Source organism: Leptonychotes weddellii, chromosome 8 (assembly GCF_054177405.1).
Source record: "Leptonychotes weddellii isolate Sample4059 chromosome 8, ASM5417740v2, whole genome shotgun sequence".
In the NCBI taxonomy this organism is placed as follows: domain Eukaryota; kingdom Metazoa; phylum Chordata; class Mammalia; order Carnivora; family Phocidae; genus Leptonychotes; species Leptonychotes weddellii.
The window spans coordinates 13,286,066-13,311,776 of record NC_138376.1 but is presented as its reverse complement, the minus strand read 5'-3'; the positions used below and the strand labels follow the sequence as shown (position 1 = coordinate 13,311,776).

Genomic DNA, 25,711 nt, shown 5'->3' with positions numbered 1-25,711 from the left:
AGGACCTTAAAATGAGGCTAGAATTCTCAGTCCTCATCACTGGCTCCTGGCTTTTCACCTTCCACTCACTTCTGGCCCGTGTTTCCCAAGGCTCTGTTCTGCTCTGTTCTCATTTCCCTCATCCTTGGACAGGAGCATCCTTCCCATGGCCTCAGTGCTGCTTGTGTGTGGACCCGTCCTGGATGAGTTGCCCTCCCTGGGTCCCAGTCCCGTGTTTCTGACCACCTCCTGGGTCTCCTTCCTCGGCTGATCCAGGCAGGGAGGCAGACTGTGCATTCACACACAGGACGAGGCATCGGAAGACCTGAGGTCTCTCCCTGGATCTGTCGGCTGTGAGATGCTGAATAAGTTGCTTAAATGTTCTGACGCACAGTTCCCTTCTCTGCACAATGGGGATAACTGTACTTCCTGTGCAGGCGTACCCCAGCGGACAAGAGAGGGCATCAAACGCAGCAACCCCTATCTATGGACTGAGGACGCTGTAACACTTCCCATAAATATGAGATATGTTCGCTGCTTGCAAAACTGAATTATTTTAGCTTCTTACTGGCTCTCCTTGTCGACTACCTCATTTTTAATGGAATGCTCTAACTATGGAATTCTTAGACTTACCTTTGAGATTTTTTTCCTTTCCCTTTTTTTTTTTAAAGTAATCTCTATGCCCCATGGGGGGCTCGAACTCATGACCTCGAGATCAAGAGTCGAATACACCCTGATTGAGCCAGCCAGGCACCCCTATTGCCTTTTCTTCCTCCTGTTCATTCTCTCATAAAGACTAGTTTTTCCCCTTTGGTTTGCCCTTCTCGTTTTACTCTAATAAACACACACACACGCACATGCACCCTTTTTTTTGCTGCTCTGTGGCAGCTCACTTACCCCTTTAGTAGGAGGGATGTCATAGATGCCTTGAGGTTTTATCTCTCCCACTGGGACTGAAAACACAGAGCCTTTCACTGATGATGGAGGGATATCGTACACCTGAAGAGAAACACTTGCGTTACCCAGAACAGAAATGTCGTATACATGTCATTTCTTACACTACCAAGCCTTTCACTATGGATTTATTTGCCAGGTTATGTATACCTTTGCTCTATGTCATAGGGGTTGGTAGAATTTTTCTTTTTAGATTTCATGTTCTTTGACTTAGACTGAGTATAAAAATGACCTTACATGAAGTATCTACACTGTCTGGACTTTATTTGTAAATATTTTGTTTATTTATTTGAGGCAGAGAGAGTGAGTGAGTGAGAGAGAGAGAGAGAGAGCATGAGCAGGGGGAGGGGCAGAGGGAGAGGGAGAAGCAGGCTCCCCGCTGAGCAAGGAGCCTTACAACATGGGGCTCCATCCCAGGACCCTGAGATCATGACCTGAGCCGAAGTCAGCCACTTCACTGACTGAGCCACCCAGGCGCCCCACTGTCTGTGCTTTAAACTGTAGTTTAAATTTTACATTTCCTGAACGAAAATGATAAGTGATAAACGCTTTGTCAGATACAGGCCTAGGATTTCCTGATTAAGCAGATCCAGAAAACATAATTTAAATAGCATTGTTGGAAATGGCTTCTGGATAGTTAGCTTAAAGTGAAACATGCGTCCTTGGTGAACTTCCCTTTGCTTTGTAGCCCTGAAGGAACGCCACCCTGAAGCCCCTCCGGTATGCTGGTACGTACCCCTTGTGTGGCGTGGGAAGGAGGGATGTCATAGATGTCCTTTTGGTATCTGGACGGGTACTCGTACACGTAGCCCTGGCCTGTCCTCACGGGGGTTACCACCTGTGGGCAGGAAGACAGAGAGGTGTAAAATTCCAAGCCCCAGTCCTGAGTGACTCTCTTAGCTTCCTAACCAGGCACTCCTCCGTCACCTCTCCCCCATAAGAAGAAAGAAAGAAAAACACAGAAGGGAAGAGAGAAAATGAAGGAGACAAGGTGACATCAAGTCAGAACACTTTTAAATCCCTTCTTGAATCCCAATAAAGAACAAATCCCTGAAATAGCTCCATCCCTCATCCTCTTGATGACAAAACCATCTCAAAGTTGGTCCAAGTCTCAATTCCCAGGATGTACCTTAAGGGAGAATCATTTTTAAATTATGAAATTTTAAATTATGATCCTGGATCATCCCTTTGAAGCACCAAAACCACAGCATAATGAAAAAGAAAACTTTTTTTTTTTTAAAGGCTCTGAAACTATTTGTAAAACGAATAATGCAAATAGAGAGTTGAGCTACTTAAAATTCCTCTCATGCCTTCCCCAGGATGTCTCTACATGTGACATTATTATTATTATAACAAATTCCATAAATCACTAGAGTACTTTTATGAAGCCAACAGCTCAAGAAGCCTCCAGGAGCTTTCAATCCAACCTTTGAAACGAATGACAGACCTAGGCAGGAGCCACCAGGAACAGAGTTCAGGTCTCTAATCATTTCCTCATTTGCACCGGGGAGGCAGACATCCCAGACAGTACCTACGTCCAAGGGATGTGGGAAGTCAAACACACTCATCACAACTCTGGCATCTGGGACCAATGCCAATAAAAGGACCCTCACCCGGCAGGCTAGTATTTTCCCATCTACCATCCTTCCTTGTGTCCTAAGCATCGGCAGAGAATTTACTCGAACTGAAACTCATTTGGAAATGTATTTAATCCTCCAAGGTCTTCTAAATAACCAGGGTCTTGTGTCTGCCTAACCCCTGTCCCCTGAATGACTAATAGTGCCCCCCGCTTAGTATTGCCTTTTTTTTTTTTTTTTTTTTTGAGAACGGGCATTGTAAATTAGGCAGAGTTGGTTCTTCCTTAAGAAACCATCATCTTTTATCCTTTCCCTAATGTGAAAATTCTGGCATCAGGCTGCCTATGAAACTATGTGAAAAATGCTCGCGTACATCTTATGCTGAAGTGGGTGGAACTCAGCCAAAAGCACCAATGCCCTTCTCCCCAGGGAAGCTCTAAAACGCTGAAATCCCTGGTGCTTGCAGCTCATTACTTCTTGCAACGAAGGTAAAGGAGATTAGTATTGCAGTCACCATCCCATCAAATCTCTCTACTGCCTTGGGTTTAAGAAAAGGAATCTATGGCTTTAAACTTTGTTGGCATGGAGCATACAGAACCTTTTATAGAGTGGCCACCGTATTATGCCTAGCAAATCTTCCTTTTAAGTGGCGTGCCCTTTGTTCCTAGGGCCCTTATATGATTTTTTTTTTTCCCACTCACTATTGTCTGGGAGAGAAGTGAAGTATCTTCTCTGAGTGTATCTCATCAGCCCCTCTAATTATAGCTCTCTATTTTGGTTTTAAAATAGAACCGGCACACAACACAGCTTTTGTTCAGTCCGAAAGTTTCTAAGAGTGGATTCTGTCTGAGGTTGCCAAGTTAGTAATAATGCTAATGGAAAACCAAGGCTGGCTATGCTGAAGGCCAACTGAGTGGTTCCATCTTTAGTTTAAAGATGGGAAGGGGGGCGGGGGCTGGGAGATAGAAGGGGTGGTGACGGTATCTGAAAATAGTCCTTGGTGAGATGTAAACATATGGCAAGACCTCAGAAAGGCGGGGCCCTAGACAAAGCTTTTCCTTGCCTTTGTGGCTCTTCCCTGGCAGAGAGCATTAGTGCTTCCCGGTATCTAACTTCTCACTTCCTGACAAATGTCACAAAACCTCAACTTGCTCTCTCTTTCTCATTTGGAGGATGCCTGTGGTCATCTGGTTTTTAAAAACTTTGTATTCCAAGCCAGTCATTTTCCTTGTTTATGCATTAAAAGAAACAGATGGTGAAAACCACAGTGTGTGTGGGGGAAGCCAACAAAATGAAGTCTCCCCCAAGTCCAGCATTCCCGATGGTACCATCTAATTCTCGCTGGTCCACAAATAGCATTTAAAAGGGACGAGCGTTTTGCCTCTGGTCAGACGCAGCCGGGGCACACAGCAATCCGCTCTATAACGCCTGAAGGAACGAGTAGCTGGAAGTCTTCTCCTTTTGGACATTCTCCTCCTCGACCCGTTGCTTGGGTGGCTTTCATGCCAATTGCGTGTTCTCTCCTCAGAGGAAAGTGCTGACTGTTCTGTACCTTACAGAGTATCCAGTTCTGTGGTCATAAGACCTTTTCTTCCTGCTTGACACAGTACACAAAAACCTCTCTACTGTCCCAGAATTACTGAACTTTAGCCTCCGAGGAACACCAGGCTCTAGCTAAGGGGATGTAACTTTCGGAAGCATTCTCCTGCGTGTTTGCAAGGGCAGGATCTTGATGGCATTCCTACAGAAACGGCATTTCAAACCTAATTTTCTCAATGAAACGAAGTCAGGTTTTTCATTTCCTTTCTTCGTCCGTTGGTTTTCTTCTTCATAGGGGCGCCTGGGTGGCTCAGTCGTTAAGCGTCTGCCTTCAGCTCAGGTCATGATCCCAGGGTCCTGGGATGGAGCCCCGCATCGGGCTCTCTGCTCAGCGGGGAGCCTGCTTCTCCCTCTCCCACTCTGCCTGCTTGTGTTCCCTCTCTCACTGTCTCTCTCTGTCAAATAAATAAATAAAATCTTTTAAAAAAAAATCTTCTTCATAGCGTTAAAGCATTAAAAGATAGTAAAGAATGATCAGGTCCAAATTTGGGAGCAGAGAAGGAATTCACAGAGGTAAGCCCACACTTTAAGGCTGCTTTTTTCCTGGGGGGCATTTGCGGATGTGAGATAGGTGTCTGAGAGGCCACACCTCTCAGAAAGACTCCTGGGTGTCTTTTTGCAGTGTCTATGGGTCCGGGGGAATATTGAACTCTAGGGATCCCCAAGGCTGGGACCCTGATAACCATCCCCATTTGGGTTGGGATCCTAAGGGCTGCATGTAAAAGTGAGAAGGTGCTGGAAGGGAAGCCACCCTTGCATGGGCTGGAGCCAGGTTTTCACTCATCGGGGTGGGTAAGAACATCTCCAACCCCGAAATTAGATTTATGCTTGGCTGGGAGGCTGGCAGAAGGAAATAAAATCCTCTCTGGAAGTAGAGAACATCTTTATGGGCCTTCAATGATTTCTTACAAATATTTAAAAATACAATGTCCACCCTACAAAGATACCCAGAAATATAGGAGACAAGACAGCAGAAAAAGACAAGAGCCAATTTTTGCTTTCTTCTCAATATGAGGAGGACAGATCTCAAGGCTGTTTGCTTTCAAAATGTTTCGTGATTAGACCATGGGAGCAAACAAAATTTAATCATTTAGATACAAGTCAAATAGAAAGAAATCAATCTTTACAAATGCATACAGTGTTCCCAGTGAGGTCTATGAGGCAATGGGAATTCCACATCAAAGCAGTAAGTGACAAGAGACTTTGGTTCTCTATGGCCATCAGTAGATTTACTTGGGTTACTATTTTACTCCGGTCTTATCAGTATTGCCATTGTTACAGTTAACACCCTAACAGCCCAAGACACTCCAGTGGAAAACCTCAGGAGAAAAACGTGCTTTATGAGGCATAGAAATAAACCTATTATCCAAGAGAAAGATGGCAACGTCCCAAACCCAGGACCCTTGATTGAATTTCTCTTCAGACAAGGCCTTTTCAGTGGAAGATCACAAGCTGGGTTTGTCAAGAGGATCTCACCAAGAAGTGGGGCACATACCCAACTGGAATGTCTAGAAGCAAAATACATGCTGCTCACATGGTATCCTTGGGGCCAATGTTTCAGCAAGTCTCCGTGGGCATCCGCTTCACCTCTTCAGAGCAGAGCTCGTGGGTGGGTGCCTGGGAGTGGGGCCTAGCTGCTGTGAAGGCCCTCAGCTGCATGCCACCCAAACATGAAGGCAGACCCTCCCCACCCCGAGAATCCTACGAAAGCCGAGATTAATAGGGTCTTAGGTCCTGCCATGTTCTGCCGTCCTTCCTTCTGACGCCAGCCCTACCACTTGTTACTTATGGCACCTTTTCATCTCTCTCCTCCAACACCCACCACTGTTTTGGTTCCTTCCCTCCTGCCATGCTACCTGCAACCGTAAAGAAGAACAAAAACAGTAAAAAGGAAGCAGAAAAATCCTACTGTTTGACAGAAAGAACTGGGTGGAACGGATAAGAGGTGGAGATGGGTTGTTGGGGGGTGGAGCACAGATTAACTGTTCTAGGGTATTCTCATCATTATTATTGCTCATACTTCCACATTTGGTAGACGCCTGCTTCAATGATTACAAAAATCAGAAAAATATATTTTTAATAATTTTAAACAGAATTTCAAAAAATAACAAGAAATCCCACTTGGAAGGGTACGGAGGGGTCTTTGTAACTGTTTGGGGTTTCTGTGTCCCATGATTTAATTCTCTGGGTCTAGGTCTCTACATTCCAAAGCAACATCAGAAATGGCCAGAATGACACAATCCTTTCTTCTTGATATCCAGATAATGCCTTGATAACTGACCACCAGAGTTTACCCATCAATCTAGCAGAGCAGACATGTGTGGACCCGGCTCCTGGCGTTCCGCCCCAGGGCCTCATCAACACCTAGGCAATCCAGGAGGTACTCAGGAAGTATAATGAGTAATTGATGAGAAGGTAAAAAGTGCCACTGTGCTGTAATAATTATAGTACAGATTTATAACTCCGCCATTAACAGTACCTAAGATTGTCTGAATTCAGAAGTAGGCCTCACTGATTAGCAGTCGGCCATTTGCATTTTTCTTGGCATCTGCGGAAAGTAGAATTAGATTGCTTCCTGTCTATCTCTAATCTCCCCTAGCCCCCTGTTTTATTTATACTATCTCTGGGTGTCATGTATTAACAAGAGTATTTAGATTTCTGAAACCGCCCTCTGGAAAGGACTTATTTCATGTAAATGCCCTTAAAAAGCATTCACAGAGTCACCACAGTATTTATTAGATCTTATAATAACCTCTTTGTCTTAAAGCCCATGAACTGCGTGACCCTTTCCCTTTAAAGAAAAACCCTTAGGAAGAACAACTTCACTATTATCACTGCCTGCCCGTTAGAACTTGGATCCAGTTTTCAGAAACGGCAAAGTTATACAGGTTTGTCTGTTTAAAATCCAAGATTACTAGTTTCTTTTCTATGACCAGAGGAAAAGCCACATGTTGCCTCCACTGGATTTATTAATTCTCTATAAATTCTCTCTGCCCAGCTTGGGTGTAGCAATGAGCTCATTTATTATTCGCATAGCAACAATATAATGAAAACCGAGTCTGGCCCGAAAAATACACCCTCGTGGGCCAACTGCACACTTCCTAACACTTCTCTTGAGCTCATTGAAGTTTCTCCCTCTCTGTTGTTGGGTGGTGATTGACTTTCCCTCAAAGACATTCTGCTGTCTGATTTTTAGGCTAGAATTCAGCCTTTTGCTCACCACATCTAAATCGTGGCCAGTCTCTCTCTCTCTCTCTCTTTTTTTTTCCCAAAGGAGGAAAAAGTCACGACCAAAGGCTCAGAAGTGGAATGGGGCTCTTGGGTCACTTTCATTTGACACAGCATTCGGGAGGCAAACCACTCCATGGAAACAGTGCCCGATTGTCAAGCCTCTAGCACGCCTCCCCTGCTGCTTTCAGGAAGCAATTTGTGCAGCAAGTGCTAAAGCAATATTTAGTTATGGAGTGACCAAGCGCCAAAGAGCAGCTCGAAGCATTTAATGTGTAAGAGCATGGCGGGGAATGACGTCTGGGCTCCTGCAGCGGTTTGAGGTCTTTCTCTGGACAAAGCTGAATGTGACCCGTGACAGAGCTGGGTCCAGTGAAGTCATTTTTTTTTTTTTTTATATCCCGTGGACCAAAATGTTCTTGGAGAACTATAAAAGGCACAAGCGTTTTGGTTCTTTGGATGTCCAGATACATTCAACAGAGCACTAAGCACGACGTCTGGGTTTTGAAATGGATTTTAGAGAGATGCCCAAAAAGGGATGTGATTATGGAAAGGGGGCAAGGCATGAGCATTTCTGGATCCAAATGCCTGGAGCTTTAGGTTCCTCCTACACAGGAGCCCTCACGGCCTCACTGGGAGACAGGACATGGTGGCTGAGGTGACAGACCCATCACGTGGGCTGTTGCTTCCAGAGATACCTGACCCGCCAAGGGTCTCTGCCATATCTGAGAGGATTAAACAGAGGAAAATGGACAGGAAAAATAACAAGTTCTAGGAGGAAACACTCTCTTAGCTTTTGGTACCGAAGCAGGGAAGAGAGTTCTCCTGAAGAAGCTGCTCTCTGGAAAGTGTTCTCACGTACAGGATGGGCCTTCGAGCTCCAAGTCTCCCTGGCTCAGTATACCCCCCCTCCCCCCCACCCCCGGGTTCTTCCTGCTCCTTGCCTTCCAATGCCACAGCTCCATCTCCTGGAGGTGACTGCGGTTTCTAGATGGGAAGGCGGACTGCATCCTAAAGGAAGAGTAAGATTTGCCAAAACCTACGGGGTCAACTTGAAATTTATATCAATGCTTTAGTGTCTTTTTTTTTTTTTTTTAAGAATCTTGAGGTCAAGCGGTTTTACTAAACTTTTCAAGTGACTCTGGGAAAGAATCAGATAAGAATATCTGGATCATAAAATTTTAGCGAAAACCATTAGAGATAATTCATCCCTACTCCCCATTTCACAGTTGAGGGAACTGAAGTTCAGAGAGGTTATTCAATGGGTTAATGACAGAGAAGTAAATAAGAACCTGGTTGGCTGGGTCCCGTGGTCCACCCCTACTTTTCTCTGTCCTGTTGCTTACATTAGCAAGACAGATTAGAAATTTACTACTTTCCTAGTTTCACAGAGAAACTCACTTCCTTGTTTGAGAAGCAAAACTTGAAATCTGGGTATCTTAAATTTTGGGGGTGCCCCTTTCCCTGGCAAGCCCATTCTGGGAGATTTAACTAGACAGCAGTCTCTCCTCATCCATGGTGGATATGTTCCAAGACCGCCAGTGGATGCCTGAAACCGTGGTTAGTACCGAACCCTATATATACTATGTTTTTTTCCCTATACATACATACCTATGATAAAGTTTAATTTATCAATTCAACACAGTCAGAGATTAACAACAACAATAATAAAATAGAACAATTATAATGATATGCTATATGCGAACGTGGTCTCTCTCAAAATATCTTACTATACTGTAGGTACCCTTTTTATAATGACATGAGACAATAAAATGCCTACGTGATTGAGGTGAAGTGGGGTGAGTGACGTAGGCATTGACCATATTTCAGAAGGAGGATCATTTGCTTCCAGACCCTGATTGACCGTGGGTAACTGAAATCGTGAGAACAAATACTGCAGATAAGGAGGGACTACTGTGTCTGGTTAAGTGAAGTTATCCATCTGGACCAATTGGAAGTCATTTGAAAAGATGTTGCTTCCAATGGTAGAGGAAGCCAACACAGCAATGTTCTCAGTGATACCACGGTCTTTACATCGCCTTCATCATCTGCTCGGGACTTCCAGATCACCTGCCCTGAAACGGACCACCACAGCTGGGTGGCAGGAATTTCCACCTTCTTCAACTCACACTCCGTCAGCATAGAGGCTTCTGAAGTGACTTTAATTCTTTCTGGCCAAGATGATGCTGTTTAGCACCCAGGATTCTGATGAGCTGGAATTGCTAATGCAATGTCCTAAACAAGCCCTCTTATTTTAGGGCTTGGCAACATCAACCATTAGCCAGGATGTAAAAATCATTAGCTTCAGAGTCAGACAGACGTAAGTTCAAATATCAAGGTCGCGTCTTACCAGAGGTATGTCCTTCAGCAAGTTAACTCACCTCTCAGACCTCAGATCCCTCCCCCGTAAAGAGAGGGTGGTGTAAGGAACACCTTAGGAAGCTGTTGAGAAGATGCCAGGGCCCAGGGCACTTTTGGGTTACCCCCGCTTTTGTCCTAAAACTATTCTGAAAAATGAGTAACTTCATAGCATGCTAAGGGCTACACAGTCAATTGGTGGTAAATTTGAAAATAAATGACCGTTATGATAAATAACTGGTTTAAGCACATCCTGCTTTAAGAAAACCCCCCCAAAATTACCTAAATAAATCAGATGTGATTATGGCATGGCTGAAGATTCTTTGCTTCAAAAATCGACCTACTCTGGAGTCCCTTTAAAGAGAAGATCCCTTGGTACTCTTCAAATGTTACTGGAGTTACATAGACTTTGAGAGAAGACACACTGTCCTAAGTGAGTCACACCGTGACTCCTTAGCCAGGAACAGCATCCCTCTCTAGAAGTGTCCCTTGATAACTGGGTGTATGGCACTATTTAGAACCAAGCGCACTTCTGATGGAATCTCGCTGTGCATTTTCCACGATGTACTCAAACAAGCCTGCTTTTAAAGATGTGTTCCACCAATATTAAGTCTGAATTTTGTCATCAAATCAAATAAATAAATGTATTCTTTTTTCTCCCTCACAAATACAGCATTATCCACTCAGCCAGACATCACACCACACACAATATCTGACCCATTCACTCTGATAAGCAAAGTGGCTTAGCATGAAATCATTGAAAAAGGAAGGAAGGTTACCTCTGCTTGCTCTGGTGTGGGTTTACAAGAAGTTACTGATGCACTTTTAGAAATACGCACTATCTGTGAGCTTTATGACAAATTGCAACTGAGTTAGAAGGCCTTGGCACTGACCAAACAAAAAAGGCCTTTGTACATTTTTAGGGAGGTGTTCCAGTTTGCTCATTCCCCTGGCGTGGGTTGCTCGGCTGGGAGGAGAGACTTCTCATTTTCAAAGTGAGCTCATAAAGTCCTGCCCTTAAGTGCTCAAGGACCTCTAATTCTGTGTAGGATGTAGAATTCATCTTGACTTTTGAGGGCAAGGAATTTAGATGGAAGTTCACTTCTCCACACAGCCCCAAAAGCCATGTATTGAGGGGGAAAATAATTTAAATTCAGATTATAGAGAGATGTGCAATTCTGAAACATGGTCCTACTTTATGGAGTTTATAAGTGAAGAAACCAGAGGTACTCTATGCCCTGTCAAACTCTGATTCTCCCTGCTATTTTCAAGAGGTGTGTGTGTGTCTGTGTGTGTATAGGAAGGGAACAAAGGAAAGTGAGGTGTAGTCAGAGTTTGTCTTCTCGGGGTACTTTCATTTCCTCTAAATCTATTTTTACTTGGTAGATAAATCATACTGCTAATATATAGCAGTTAGCTGGCTGGTAACTGAATGTTGCTCCGGGCAACCAGATTTCACAATGCTTCAAATCCCAATAAGGGAAGTCCTCTGTTCCCTAACCAATGACTTTGGGTGAGGGGGTGTGTGTGTGCGTGCGCGTCTGTGTGTATGTGTGTAATTCGCGATGACTCAGTGTCTAAGAAGGTACAAATATTATAGTGAATCTATTTCTGGTTCTTATGTTACCTTTCAGGAACGGGCCTGGAAGACCTGGCAAAAATCTTTTAATCATTTCCTGCCAACATTTGGCCATGTCCCATTTTGGAAGGTAGGACATGGTCTTTAAAGATGATGTCATGGGGTTTAGATAAATCTAGAGTTTTCTGAGTGCCACCCCCAAAACAGTACTGGCCCCCAGTCTGGCCCATCATGCCCATTGTAATGGCCATTGGTTTTAATGAACCCATGAGCTTCCCTTGAGATTAAGTGAAGAGGATGACATATTTTGGGGACCAAAGAGGAGGGAGAAAATGGCTGGGGTGCAGACAGGAAGCTTCACAGAGGAGATGAACACTGACATGGGCTTTAAAGTATGAATAAGAGTTTACAGATAGAATGGAGGAGAAAAGTCATTCTAGGTAAGTCACAGAATATGCAAAGGAAGCTCTGCTCTCCAGTAAAAATAGTATTGTTCTCCTCTTTAGGTGACCACAGAAGAGTCAGCTAATCTTGTCTACATTGGGCAAAATCCATAAAAGTTAGGCTCTCGGGCACCTGGGTGGCACATCCGGTTAAGTGTCCAACTCGATTTCAGCTCAGGTCATGATCTCCAGGTTTTGAGATCAAGCCCCGCATCGAGCTCTGCACTCAGTGGGGAGTCTGCTTGAGATTCTCTCTCCCTCTCCCTCTGCCCCTCTCCATGCTCATGCACATGCACTCTCTCTCTCAAATACATAAATAGATATTTAAAAAAAATAAGTAGGTAGGCTCTCAGACACGCTGAACTTTACATCAGTCATGCTTTGAATGCTCACTTGTTGTGTAGAGATAGTTATGATTACAGAAAAGAGATGGTGGCAATCCCCAACACCCTTCTTAGGGGAAAACTACCGCGTAGAATCTGACATAGGTCGTAAGAGATCGTAAGGAACTGGATGATAAGATTTGAACTGTGTGTGAATACGATGCGTGATAAGATCAGAACCACTTTTCAGTTTACTTAAAGGTCAACTCAAATTAGATGCTTCATTTCTTGCTTCTGCCTCGTTCCTTCGTTCACTGGCTGTCATCCGTATGCTGACACTTTGCTGTGAGTGTGGCCTATAGCAGAAAATGCCATACATGGAAATGCCATATGTAAACAACAGCCTTGGCCCCTGCCTGCTGTAATGGGGCTTATAATTTAGCTCAAAACTGATCTTCAGAAGGATGCAAAACAAACCTAATTCCATCAGTTAGAATAAAAGTGACATGTCCAAAAATAATCAGAGAAACACATATCATTCTCCATGCAGATCAAGGCACAGATGGATGAACTCAGGTGGCAGTTTTACTAATCTTTGAAGTAGAAAAATGAGGCTATTTTAGACCTTTGTGGCCCTTAGGCTTTTGGACTTTTGGGGGCCCCACTCTCAGCCACAGTCCCTTAGTAAGTAGAATTTTTGCTTTTAAAGAATTGAGAACATTAAAAAATATACATAATTTAGCTTTTCAAATTATTGGACTGTGAGTAACTCAGTTAATTTAAAATTGCCTGTGAGTTCTTGGCCATCACAGGGTATATTTAGAAATCTTTGCAAAGTGAGAAGAATCTAACCTACAAATTGTTTTCAAATGTAATAAAGTAGCTCTGAGCTATAAATGTAGCAATTAATGAGGCTGACATTATGTTGTTTCCTACACATTTGTCTAAATGTTTATTAATTATATTTCGCATATAAATATATTTATATTATATATTTATTATTATAGAAATTATATATAATATATAATTATTATATTTATATTAATATATATTAATATTATATATTTTGTGTTTCATACTTTGGAGTCAAAATTTTTTTGGGGGGGAGGGGGGCCCTCAAACATTCTTGCAGGCCCTGGGCATTCTGCCCATAATGCCTAATGGATAAAACGGCACTGCACCCAAAACCCATAGGGCAAAAGACCAATGAAATTAAGAAAGCGTATATGGTTTCCAGATAACGAAGAGTTCTTTTCCATTCTGTGCAAAGTTCTTGTAGAACCCAAGAGAGAGAGCCATGCACTCAGAGGGAACAGCCTATGTGTTAGCAGGAAAGTATTTGCATATTTGATGCACAATCAGAAACACAAACAGGGCTGAGGCCGTTCAAAACAAACTCTGAGAAAGGAAAGACAAACAAGGGAGAGGAACTAATTTTTTAAGCCCCCACCGTGCTAAGCCTTGGGCCAGGTCCTTCCTATATGTTGTTCTATTGAATTCTCACAAGAACTCTGTGAGGTAGTTGTGATTAGTCCCATTAGTCCCCTTCAAGCCTAGGGAAGTTGAGGAACTTGCCAAGGGATTGACAGCTATGAAGGAAGAGAGCCAGGGGTCAGCCTAACCCCAAAGCGCATGCTCTTTGCACAATACTCATGCTGTCTTGTTTCATAAAAGGGTGGGGATGAGATGATTATCTTCCTTTTTCTAACCGCTGATATAATAAGTGATACATGTGGTTGGGATGAGTAGAGGTGTCTTAGGTGGGCAAAGGCTGCAGTTTCCCAAAGAGCAAAGTTGAAGTGATAGAAGGCAGAATTTTTTTTTTTCCTCTTAAATGATTCATTCATGGAAAAAACTGTGGTGGATGAAACTCCTGAAGCCCACCGTCTGTAGCAACATCAAGGGAATCTTTACCTATGGAAAGTCCCGAATCACAATCAGATTGGAACATATCCAACCCCCCATCATGGTCACTTCACAGTGTTTCTCAAAATGCAGTCCTGGGTCACCTTCCCCAGAACTAGCTAAGGAGCTCACCCCAGGGCAGATTCCCAGGCCCCAGGATTAGAATTCCTGGTGGGAAAGGCCTGGAAATCTGCATTTCAGCTCACCCTCCCTATCTCTCCAAATGATTCGTATGTTCGCTAAACATTTTAAACCACACTTCCATGGTTTAGAACAAGATCCACCTCCTCTTCCTTTTCTTCTTTAATAGATTTAAAGGGCCATAGCTTAAACTTCCAGAAATGCCTAGTTCTGGGCTTACCACCATTTTACAGATGGGAAAGTAAAGAGAAAAATGGGTATAGGGCTATTCACTAAGTCAGCTACAATAACAACTGAAAAAAAAAAAAAAAAAAGCCCAAAGACAAAACAAAAGCAAAACCCAAAAAGCCTACCTGACTCTTGCTGTACTGAGACTAACTCTGGGGGCCTTGGCTTAAGTCATTAGTGTGATTCTCACCCACTGAGAAGACTCCTACACAGAGGAAGATGTTGACAGAAGTGTTTTAAACAACTATTATCTAGAAGGTTAAAATTACCTTTTAGCAGCCAAGCCATTTCCACTAAGAAGGAAGGAGAGAAGGAAGGAAGGAAGGAAGGGAGGGAGGGAGGGAGGGAGGGAGGGAGGTGAAAGTGAAAGAAAGAGGGAGGGAAAGAAAGAGCAACAGTGAGAGCAAGCAAGAGAGAGAGGGAGAGAGAGAGAAAAGAGGAAGTAGAAAGGAAGGAAGAGAGGGAGGGGAAAGGAAGGAAGAGGTTTTTCCTCCTCCTATCTATCCATGGAGGTTCGAGCCAGTGGCCCAGTGGACACGATGGAGGGGTCAGCCTAGGGGACCAGAGGCACTCAGATGACTTTCAAGTTGAGGTCAGGATATCCTGCAGAACACTTGGTGTTTGTCAGGGAGGAGCCAGGACCATTCCCTCCTGCCCTTCCCTTCCTTGCTGCCATGTTACCACTTTGGACCCCCACAACTCAAAGCTTAGCACTGCAGGCATTATCTACTTCTCAGTTCTGGTAAAGTCCTCCCCTGTAAGGCTGGCAGAGGTCTGATTCGGAAGTTGGCTTCCTCCTACAGGAATCACCTACCTTTTGGTAAGCATAAAATGTTCCACTGATTTTAGAATTAGACAAACAAACAAAACATTGAGTTCGAGTGCACAACCCAACATCAATCCAAGGGAAGGCGTGGCCAAAGTCTCTCCTCTTTAAAAGGATGGAGGGTCAAGGAGCAAATCTGCAGTGCAGTTCCAGCAAATAAAATGGGAAGAAGTCTGAAGTGCTTTTCAGACTTGGAACTAAAAAGGTTGAGTCTTAAAAGGAAAACATGTCACCTTCCTGCCAAAATAAACTGTGATGAAAGTTTAGACCCCACCACCTTTCAGCCAAGCATTTCCTGTTCTGGTCTCCCTTGTCTGCCTCACACTAGCTCAGATGAGGGAGAGCTATTTTTAAGGTGCAAACAATCAGGACTTAGAATGAGAGAAATTATTTATTTATAGTTACACCTTTCAACTGTTCTTTTTTTCCCTCTGGAGATAAAGAGGCTTGGTTTGGCTTTCCCTTTGAATCTAAAGTCCCTGGGGTAAGAAGGACTTTGAAAGGTCATGATGGAGTCACTTTACCTCCAGGCAGTGATCACTGTCCTGGGCAGAACAAGTCACCACTTCTTCTCATATGCATGTGCTTGGCTTATGCAACACAGTTGCTCTTGAGCAATGGTGTGTAATACATACCTTTTGTATAAGAGGTGATTTGAAAATACATTCGTGGTTTTGTTATTTTAAGGAATCCAGCAGTGATTCTCCCCCCTTTTTTGTCCAACAGAGAATTCCATTATCATGCAAGTAGATATTCCATAATTGACTTGGGTTTGTAAATTCAGCCTTTGTATTAGATTTTCTTGAGCCAGGACACACGCATATGTAGTGTTCTTGGAGCCAGCAAGCTCCTTCTTGTATCTAACTGCGTCTTTCCTTATTTCTTATTCCATTAAATCAGTCCATTCTTAATAACAAACCTCAAAGGACCCATTCATTGTAGACCCTTGGAATTCGCCGGTAAATGAAAGAGAAAAGCCCTCCCTTGTAATGCTCACATAAGCATGATCTTGGTGTTGGCTATTACTCCCGTAGTTGACTAATCTTATTTTCTTTCCAGTGTGTATTTCCAACTGACATTACAGTGTGTGCTTATCTCCCCACTACAATGTAAGCATCATGAAGGCTTTGTTCACTCTTCAGTTCATCACTGTATCACAAGCTTCAGAAATATACTAAATGAGGGGTGTCTGCCTGGATGGCTCAGCTGGTAGAGCATGTGACTCTTGATACTGGGGTTGTGAATTCAAGCCCCACGTTGGGTGTAGAGATTACTTAAAAAAAATCTTTAAAAAATATATATATTAAATACTTAAAATTAATTTGATGAACAAATTTCTATTTATGTCAAATTGTTGTGACATTTGGAATGATATAGAGTGCTGAAGAGGTACTTCCTTTTTTTTTTTTTTTTAACAAAATGGTTTCCTAAATATTCTAGCTCTACTGTTTTCACACACTGGCTCTGGCATTATTATAGGAATTACTTGAAGGACAAGAGGATGGCTCCTTTCTAAATTCACTAGTGTCCATGTGTATTGGACAACCTTGAAACTAACAACTCTACAGAAAAGTTGGTTGGCATGACCCACTTCCAGCTTCTTTGCTCCCTTTACTTCTGGTGGGTTCTTTGTGCAGCCAGGCCAATGGGGTCATGATTCAGCTTTTGGTGAAAGGAGAGTCCTTTCTGCATCATTGTACTTGTGCGAAATTTGGTGCCTTGTACCACTCAAGGAGGAAACAGAAAAGACTGGAAACTATTTGAGTGTAGAACCTAGGTCTAAAAGCAGATCTATCAGAAAGACAGAGAGAAACAACTTAATGATCCAGTATGATCTGGAATGACACAAGAACTTATAATGACATGGGAACAAAGTTTTGCTGACCAATGAATGGAAAAATGATGCAGAACCAATGCCCAAGTTCAGGTATGTAGGTATACTTACTCTTTGGAAGATTTATTTACTTCTTGCAAGTTTCACGTTTTTGTTCTGGGAACATTTCTACCGCTCTGAGTGCAATGGAAACAAGTAAGTAGAAACAAAAATCCAGTAGGTCACTCACTCACCTTTTTGCTTAAGTGGGGACCATTAGCTCCCCCAATGCTTCTCTGCACTGATGGTGGTACTTGATACACATCTTGTTCCTGGGTACCATGGCTAGTGGGGACCTGGTAAATTCCCTGATGTTGGTAGGAAGGTGGTACTTGGTAGATGGTGTCTCGAGGGGCACCATGTAGGTTTGGCACTTGATAGAGCTTCTGTTGGCCAAAGGTCTGGTGCATTAGCCCAGAAGTAGGCTGGTCCTGACTGGAGGGGGTATCCTGAATGGGGCCAATCAGAAGCTTCACCCGGTTGCCTGGGACAATGCCTTGTCGACCATGTAAGGAGCAGAGCCACCATCCTTCCAGTCCTCCTGTGTTCTGCTCTATGACAGTCAGGATATCTCCCTTGCGGAAGGCCAGTTCCTCAGCACACTCTGGGACATTGTCGTATAAGGCCCTTGCCATAAGATTCTAGGAAGAAGAGAACAGAGAGAAATCACGTTAGAATGCTAGCTCAGTCCTTTAAACACCGAAAGCCCATGCTCCTATGGAGAGGCACACTTCCTGTAAGGGAGAGAAGAACAAATATGAACAATAGCCTGTAAAGAGAAAAACAGATGGTGCAGACAAAACACAGATACATACGTCCTGTGTCTGCCACCAATGACATCAGACTGTCTCCTCGGCAAAGCTCAGAACACCCCAAGAGTTCTTTCTTCCAGCACTAGATGCTGTGCCAAGGGATTATGAGTAGCACTGGTAAAGAGTTCACTATACAAAAACACTTTTCTTCCTTTCTTAAAGCCAGCTTAAAGAATAAAATATTCCAAGATGTGTCACAGCAGACATTTCTCAAGCTTTTCATACATTGGAGGCAGAAAGAGTCAAAGAAAATCCCAAATAACAAACGGTACACATGGCATTTATATCTGGCATTAAAATGGAAACAAAAGTAGACTTATATATGCCTTGGCAGGGCTTACAAATTCTTTTTTAGATTTATTTATTTATTTATTTGAGAGAGAGAGAATGAGAGACAGAGAGCATGAGAGGGAGGAGGGTCAGAGGGAGAAGCAGACTCCCTGCCGAGCAGGGAGCCCGATGCAGGACTCAATCCTGGGACTCCAGGATCATGACCTGAGCCGAAGGCAGTCGCTTAACCAACTGAGCCACCCAGGCGCCCAGGGCTTACAAATTCTTATTCTCAGTTGATCAAGAAGTCCTTGGATACAGGGAGAGTCGACAAGCAAGTATTTTTTCCATGATCATCAAGCATGGAGCATAAGTGATAGTAGTCTACATCTCCAGACTGGATGGCAGGGAGCGATGAAGAATTTACTGCATGTAGGCAGATGTCACCACTTTCTTTTTTGGTCTTTTATTCATACCTTTCCTGAAGGCCCCTCCTCACCCTGCCACTTTCCCCCCCGTACTTCTTGAATCTCACCATTCACATCAGAAAGGCTCTGCCTTCCCCTTTCATGGGCCCAAAACACTCTCTCCCTTTGTACGAAGGCCTGTCTGGCACATTCAGTACTAAGCAGACAGCCAAAGTAGGCATTCAGCAGAGAGTGGGCAAGCAGTACGTGCTGACATTCTTGGAAGCCTTTCAAAGGCTCCGTAGATTTCATTTATTGGCGTTAGTCATGTTTCGCAGTATGATGGCAGCCATCACCACATGCCTGCCCCTTCCCAGCACACAGAGGAGTCGGGATGCTATAAATTCATCACAAGCACTTGGAAAACTAAAAGTGATCTCTGGTGCTTCACTAAAGTGTCTGGATGCACTTGAGTCACTGGGATGATGATCATTTGTGGGAGGAGGGACTGCCTATTGGGTGGAGCATGTTTAGGACTTTACATATTCGTGGAATTTTTGGCAGTTGTTTGGATTTCTGCCCCCCCCCCGCCTTGCTTCTCTAGAAACATGGACTTGATCTTTTAGCCCCGTGCTTTTCATTCCTTTAGAAGTGACATGCATTAATCATCTCCCCCTGTACTATGCCCCATAACCACAGTCTTGTGCTGTGTGCTGAGCCTCCCCTCTGGGGGTGGGGGGGGTGCTGCATTATGTAAGGCAGCTCCCCTCCCGTCAGTACCTGGGAGGGGGTCCTACTCTTACTGTTAATCTTCTTAGTGCAACTACTTAACCTAAGAAAAGGAGATCAAGCCATAGAGGTGAGTACCCAGGGAGCCTGAGGATGCTTTTTTAAGAATAAGGTTGAAGTTCTTGTTCTTGACAGTTTTGAGATCCAAGAAGTCTATAATGTAGACAGGTGAGCAGTAAGGGAAGCTCAAGGGAAACTAGGTGAAGATTTTACTTAGTATTTATATGCTAGGAAGCTCTGGGGTTTTTCCTAACAAAAATTCACATACATGAAGATAAAATTATGCACCATCCTATCCTGGCTTGAGGAACCACTTAAGGATGTGTCATAATCCTAAAATCTGTTTCTCTTCTTCCATTTTTTGAGTGTTGTGTAACTTAAAAGAAAAGTCATAGAGTTACGGACAAGATTCTGGTCCTTTGTACCAAAGTAATCTGAGGGAGATCACCCCACCAGAATTGTATTGTGATTACAGAGTAGGGAGAGAGCCGAGCACTCTGGTCTCTGTCCCTTTCGCTGGGGCCCCATTCAGTGATTGGGAATGGCTGGTAAAAAAGCCCAAGATGAAATCAGAAGTGATAGAGTTAGGACTAGTTCTATGGAAGCTGAGGGTGGGTAGCTGTATGATTCTAGTGGCTGTGAAGAAGAGAAAGAAAAGAAACAGAAAATAGTAGAAAGGCAAAGGACTACAGACCTAATCAGCACAAATAAGCTGGAGGCATGTGGAGTTGGGTCAGTGCCATGGGACTCCATGCAGCACTGAAGTGGGGCACTGGACCGTGCTTGATGCGAGGCAGCTAGAAATCCCCATGTGAGAGTCGTTCTGGATGTTCTTCGTCTCCTGTCCCCCGGACCTTCCCACCACCTGGGAAGCAGCATGCTAATGCTTCAGATGTGCCCCAAGAGCTGTTTCTCTGGGAAAACCTTCAGAGACTGTTGTCCTCGCTAACGGCGGCAGGGTGAGTTATCCTGACGAGTTGTCCATGATTCCCCAGCAGTCCTCCCTGCTGCCCACAGAGGTGAGGCTTTAGGAAGAGAGCTTGCTTGGCATGACTGTTGGTGGCATGCACCCAAGTGCTAGCTGGACACCTCACACAGTGACAGATATTCTCAGCCTTGGCTGAACAAGAATGAATGATTTAATATCTGTGCAAGCTACAGAGTCGGCGTCTACACCCCTCCCTCTCCCATATGGAAAGTTACGTGCACTTCCAGAGACCTTTAGAGAACACCTGACCTGACCCAACCTCCGTGTTTTACAGAAAAAGGAACAGGTCTGGGGAGGCCAGTTCATCATTTGCCCAAAGCCACACTGTTGGTGTCAGAGATGGGAATGGGACTATGGTCTCTTGGTTCAGTTCTCTTTCCACAACTCTAAGCTACACAATGTCCTCCTAACTGGGCTCAACTCCATTATATAGCAAAGTTCTGAAGATGACAATTCTTGTCATGTTTATAGAATAGACTATTTCCTTTTGTGCCTTAATTTCCTCATCGGTAAAATGAGGAAGGTTTGCTGTGAGGATGAAATAAGTTAATACAAGTCAAGTACCTTAACGCTGCTGTAGGCTTAGGAAGTTATTGTGACAACTTATTTAATTTGCTGGATGGCACTTTGGGCTTAGGCTCCCTCCCAACTCAGACTCCAGTCAGTTCTCTGTCAAGGGTTGGGTCCTAATTATGCTACTCTCTCTCTCTCTCTATATATAGCTGATATTTCTCTTGCTCACAATTATATATCAAGAGAACTGTTTTAATTATGCTACTATATATATATATATAGCTGATGTTTCTCTTGCTCACAATTATATATCAGGAGAACTGTATCTTGCAGTATTTCTCTGAATTAATAATGAGTTGTGGTCACTGCAACCTCTTATGGAATATTTGCCTGCAAAGAGCAATAATGAAACTATTGATTGCCCTCAAGAGACCGAGACAAAATATTATTACTACTACTACTCTGATTACTCCTGAATGAATTATGGATATATCTCTTTAGATTCCAGCAGAGCCCAAGCCATCAGAAAGTGGGGAAAAAATGGGTGAGGAGCTTGGCTTTTGAAAACACTTGGTGCTTTGGGGGCAAGAGTTCATTCGAGGAGATATCAGCAAAATTAACGTCAGCCAGAACACAAACCATCTCATTCATAAGTCAAGCAGAGAAAGTCAATTATCATATGGTTTCACTTATTTGTGGAACATAAAGAATAGCATGGAGGACATTAGGAGAAGGAAGGGAAAAATGAGTCCAGCAAATCAGAGGGGGAGACAAACCATGAGAGACTATGGACTCCGAGAAACAAACTGAGGGTTTTAGAGGGGAGGGGGTAGGGGGATGGGTTAGCCTGGTGATGGGTATTAAGGGGGGCACATACTGCATGGAGCGCTGGGTGTTATACGCAAACAATGAATCATGGATCACTACATCAAAAACTAATGATATATTGTACGGTGACTAACATAACATAATAAAATAAAATAAAATAAAATAAAATAAAATAAAATAAAAAAACCCCAAAAAACAAAAGTGCATGGAGTTGATAGGCAGATCAAGAGTTAATTTGTCTGGCTAGGAGAAGGTGGAGGGACCTCCTCCTTCAGGGTGGAGGTGTGATGCCTTAAGGCCACAAAGTCAGAAGGGTGATTATCTGAATATCTTAGAAAAACCCAGGAGAAGGGGTTTGTCTATTCAAGATCTCATCTTTCTTCCACCCGCCCCAGGATATTTATCTCTAGGGCAGGAAATGTCAACAGAGAAACAAATCTAGGAGAGATAAGAGAGCTATGTTGTTCTATAGGCAGTTGGATGGCTAGCCTCAGGAGGGTGGCAGTTAGAAATGCAACTAGAGCTTGGCAGAGCGCCAGAACAGTTGGGGCACAGAAGTTGAAAGCCAGAGGAACTTCAATTACTCCAGCTCCTTTACCTTACAAATGAGAAAAAATGAGGCTCGAGGAGTTAATGATTTGCCAAGCCACCTGGCAAGAAGGTCACAGAGCTGGGGCAAGAATTCAGGGTCTCCAGCTCCAGAATTGGGACAGTATTCAACAAAGTTAAATGCATGTGCTACCAAAGCTGTGGTTCTAGTTAGGATTGGAAATCAGCATTTAGAGTTATAAATTCTCTTTGAGGGAACCCTAACTCTAGTAGCCTCTAGCATTGATCCCCCCACCCCAGTCTTTCCTGAAGCTCTCTTTTGGCTTCCATGATTCCACCTCTGGTTTCTTCTCTTCTTTCTATTCTCATGACCACTCATCTACCTTCTTCTTCACAGACTAATCATGTTCCAAAGGGATCCCTCTGTTCTTTGCTTGTCTTTACATGCTCAGTCTCTAGAGGAAATCTTATCCCTACCAATGGCATCTAAACACACCAGATAACAGATCCATGGCTCCAGCCTAGAAATTTCTTCCGCACTCTGGTCCCATATCTCCGACTGGCTAATGGGTATCTTCACCGCTAACTCAACAAGTGTAAAAACCCCTTTCTCCTGCTTTATCTCTCTTCACAGCACGCATGAAGATAGGAGGCTCAGAGGTTTGCTGAATCTCTTCACAATCTGGAACCCAATCAGCTTGGCCCCCATCTTCCTCCTCACTGCCTCTCCTAGTTCAGGCCTTTAACAACCTTGTATTGGGAGTCCAGCAATTGCTTCTCAACTGGTTTTCCTGCATTTACCTTCTCCCACCTCAAAATCTATCTTCTGCCTTCCCCAGAAGAGTTATCTTTCCAAACATATCTGCCGGTTTCCCTTTCCAGTTCTTTGTAATAGTATTTCTCTCAGTATGACTTGTAATATCCCATTCAAGACCGTGAACTCCTGAAGTTCAGGGAGACTGGCCTATTCCTTTGGCGTTTCCAGAACTTGAGCCCAGTGTCTGAAGCAAAATGTACCTCACTAAATGTTTGCTAACTTAAAATGGATTCTGGACTCTGATTTCCTGGTTCTCTACAGAGAAGGTGAAATTGTTTTCTAGAGACGTCAGCAAGATACTTGGCAAAACTTTTCAGATGGACATAGGAAGATGAACTAACAGAACCAGAAAGATGAATGGCATGTCCAGACCTCACAGCCAGAGAATGTGGGAAATGTTAAGCAGGAAAGTGCCCCCCCCCACCATTAAACAGGATGATGACGTAGATGGGAGCTTGAATCTAGTGTCCACAACCACTGAGCAAACAGGAAGGCCAGGAGGAGCTGACCATCCCAGCCAGATTAAATATAGTCATCTTTGGAAAAGCTTTTTCTCCTCCAGTGCAACGACCTCCATCTGGCAGCAGGTGACTGGGCACCATTCATGCTTTGCCAGGACGTTGGGTTCTGCTGTTTCTGGTTCAGCTGTGCCTGAGGAGTGGGAATAAAATACCATACAACTAGCCAGAACACCGGGTACAGAGAGCTCTAGGTCATATGACAGTTTCCACACCATCCCCCACTCTTCCCTGCCTTTTTGTTGTTGTTGTTGTTGCTATCAAAATGTCAAGAAAGCTTATTATTACTCCCACTGCCAGGGAAACTATCTGCTTTCCCAAATACAGAGAGGTGTGACTTATAATTTCCATGACCATTCATGCTGTTCTTTGAAGAGAAATGAGACACAATGGCTGATGTGTCACCCCATTAGGACTGATAGCAACATCAATGGCCTGACTTCCTCTTATTATTTTTACTTCATTCTATATTTATCACGTAGGAGCTCCTGCCAAGACCTTGGGGCTGCCACATTCTCAACCACATGACTTTCCTGTACCCAACTTCCCAGACTTTCGGCCTGGACTCTGGTGGGGTGCGTGTGCATGCACGGGCATGCACACCGCATACACACAGTGGACAGATCCTGAGAAACAGGCACAGTAAGGAAGGAAATGGCCATTGTCAAGGAAATCAGTCCTAAAGGAAGTAACTCAGGAATGAGCATCATCGAGGTTAGTCTCAGGACACACTGGGGAAGAGAAAGAAAGGCTTAGACAAAAATCAGCTTCGGTCTGAGGGCGATCAAACCACTTTGGCTTCCCCCCACCATCATCTTTGGGTTATAGGGAAATGTGGAATTTCCCCAAAGAAGGTAACAGTCAGAAAACATGGATATCTGCAAGTGTCTGGATTTCGATTCTTGGAATACTTGGTTTACACCTGGGTTTTTTCACTGGATGATCTGGGCTGTTGAATTTTTGGAGCTGAATCCTCTGGAGGTTGTTAAATAGCAGACGTGAGACTTTCAAGAAAGTTCGGGAGTTAGAAGATAGGATATATATCACTTGCAGATTTTTTTCTCAGCGATATATGTCAACTGTAGTCTGACATGGTGTTCATTATGTGATCTGAACTAGCCATGGGAAGGCACCAGGAGAATTTCCCTAGTCATATTTCTGATACCCTGTGAGGGGCATCCAACATGTGCTGTGAAGATTTCTCTGGCACCGAGGCCACATTTCAGCCAATGATTTTCATTTTCTGGAAAGTGCTTCTCAACTCCTATGGTGGTCACAAAGCTTACATGAGTATCTCGGACCTTCTGAATATTCATGTCATTTACTCTGCCCCAAATCCTGACATTTTCTTAGATTTTCTAGCCTTGTGAACTTTACCCATAGCATTCTCTTTTGAGCATTTCTGAGTGGAAAATGCTTTAAGAAATCTGGCATTAGACACTTGTCTTCCAAAGGTACTCTTTGACACACAGCAGTCCTGACGGCCACTGTGGGGCTGCATCCAGTGTGTGGTCAAGACCCAAGGCACCCATATTTGGGAATCTTAACATCTCTTCCATTATTGGCCCATTCCTGTTTGATGAGGTATCATTTAGAACCCTGCATTATTTTGGGGGTTCATGTACCAAAGTGACACTACCTCTTGAGAGTTGGTGAGAAGATCTGAGGCTCTTGGCCAGTTTTGATATGTGGACCTCAGAAAGAATTTTCCATCTGATCAGATTTGGTCACATCATATGGACAGTATAGATGTGAGATTAAATAAGTGTTCCTTCAAATGCTGGTTTTCCTTCCTTCTTTGCACAATGCCACCTATTCTCCCTTGATTGAAGCTTGATGCAGGACAAAAACAACATATGATGGGATTTGTTTACCATGAAACCAACAAAAGCCTGGAGCAAATCCTTTGTTTCATCTAAAAAAAAAAATTACAAATGGGTTGTTAGGGAGGCCTGCGTGTGTGTGTGTGTGTGTGTGTGTGTGTGTGTGTGTGTGTGACTTCATAGTCACCTTCTATTATTTCTTGGCCAGTTGTGGAGGATGAATTTGAATCCTGACCAGAGTGAGAAAGTAGCATTTCCTCACAAGTCTGATGATCAGAAACAATACACATGTCTTCAGGACCTCAGTTTTCCATTCCTCTATGGTCTTTGAGACTTTTTTTAAGCAACTCCTGAGGGTCTTAAAGAAGGTGGAAGGACACTGTG

The 25,711-nt window shown here is 43.6% G+C and overlaps 1 protein-coding gene across 4 annotated transcripts in view; it reads right to left on the bottom strand.

Annotated features, from left to right (window-relative positions):
• Positions 1 to 25,711, bottom strand: part of NEDD9 (neural precursor cell expressed, developmentally down-regulated 9) — a 201,637-nt gene that overhangs the window by 6,411 nt on the left and 169,515 nt on the right. For 3 of the 4 annotated variants that reach the window (XM_081827678.1, XM_081827677.1, XM_006738038.3), the window contains 3 exons: positions 17,208 to 17,654; positions 1,670 to 1,771; positions 877 to 978 (listed from right to left, as the gene is read on the bottom strand). In XM_081827678.1, coding sequence (XP_081683804.1) covers positions 877 to 978; positions 1,670 to 1,771; positions 17,208 to 17,654 — 651 coding nt within the window. The remainder of the gene's footprint in view (positions 1 to 876; positions 979 to 1,669; positions 1,772 to 17,207; positions 17,655 to 25,711) is intronic. The other variant, XM_081827679.1, reaches the window with a different exon arrangement.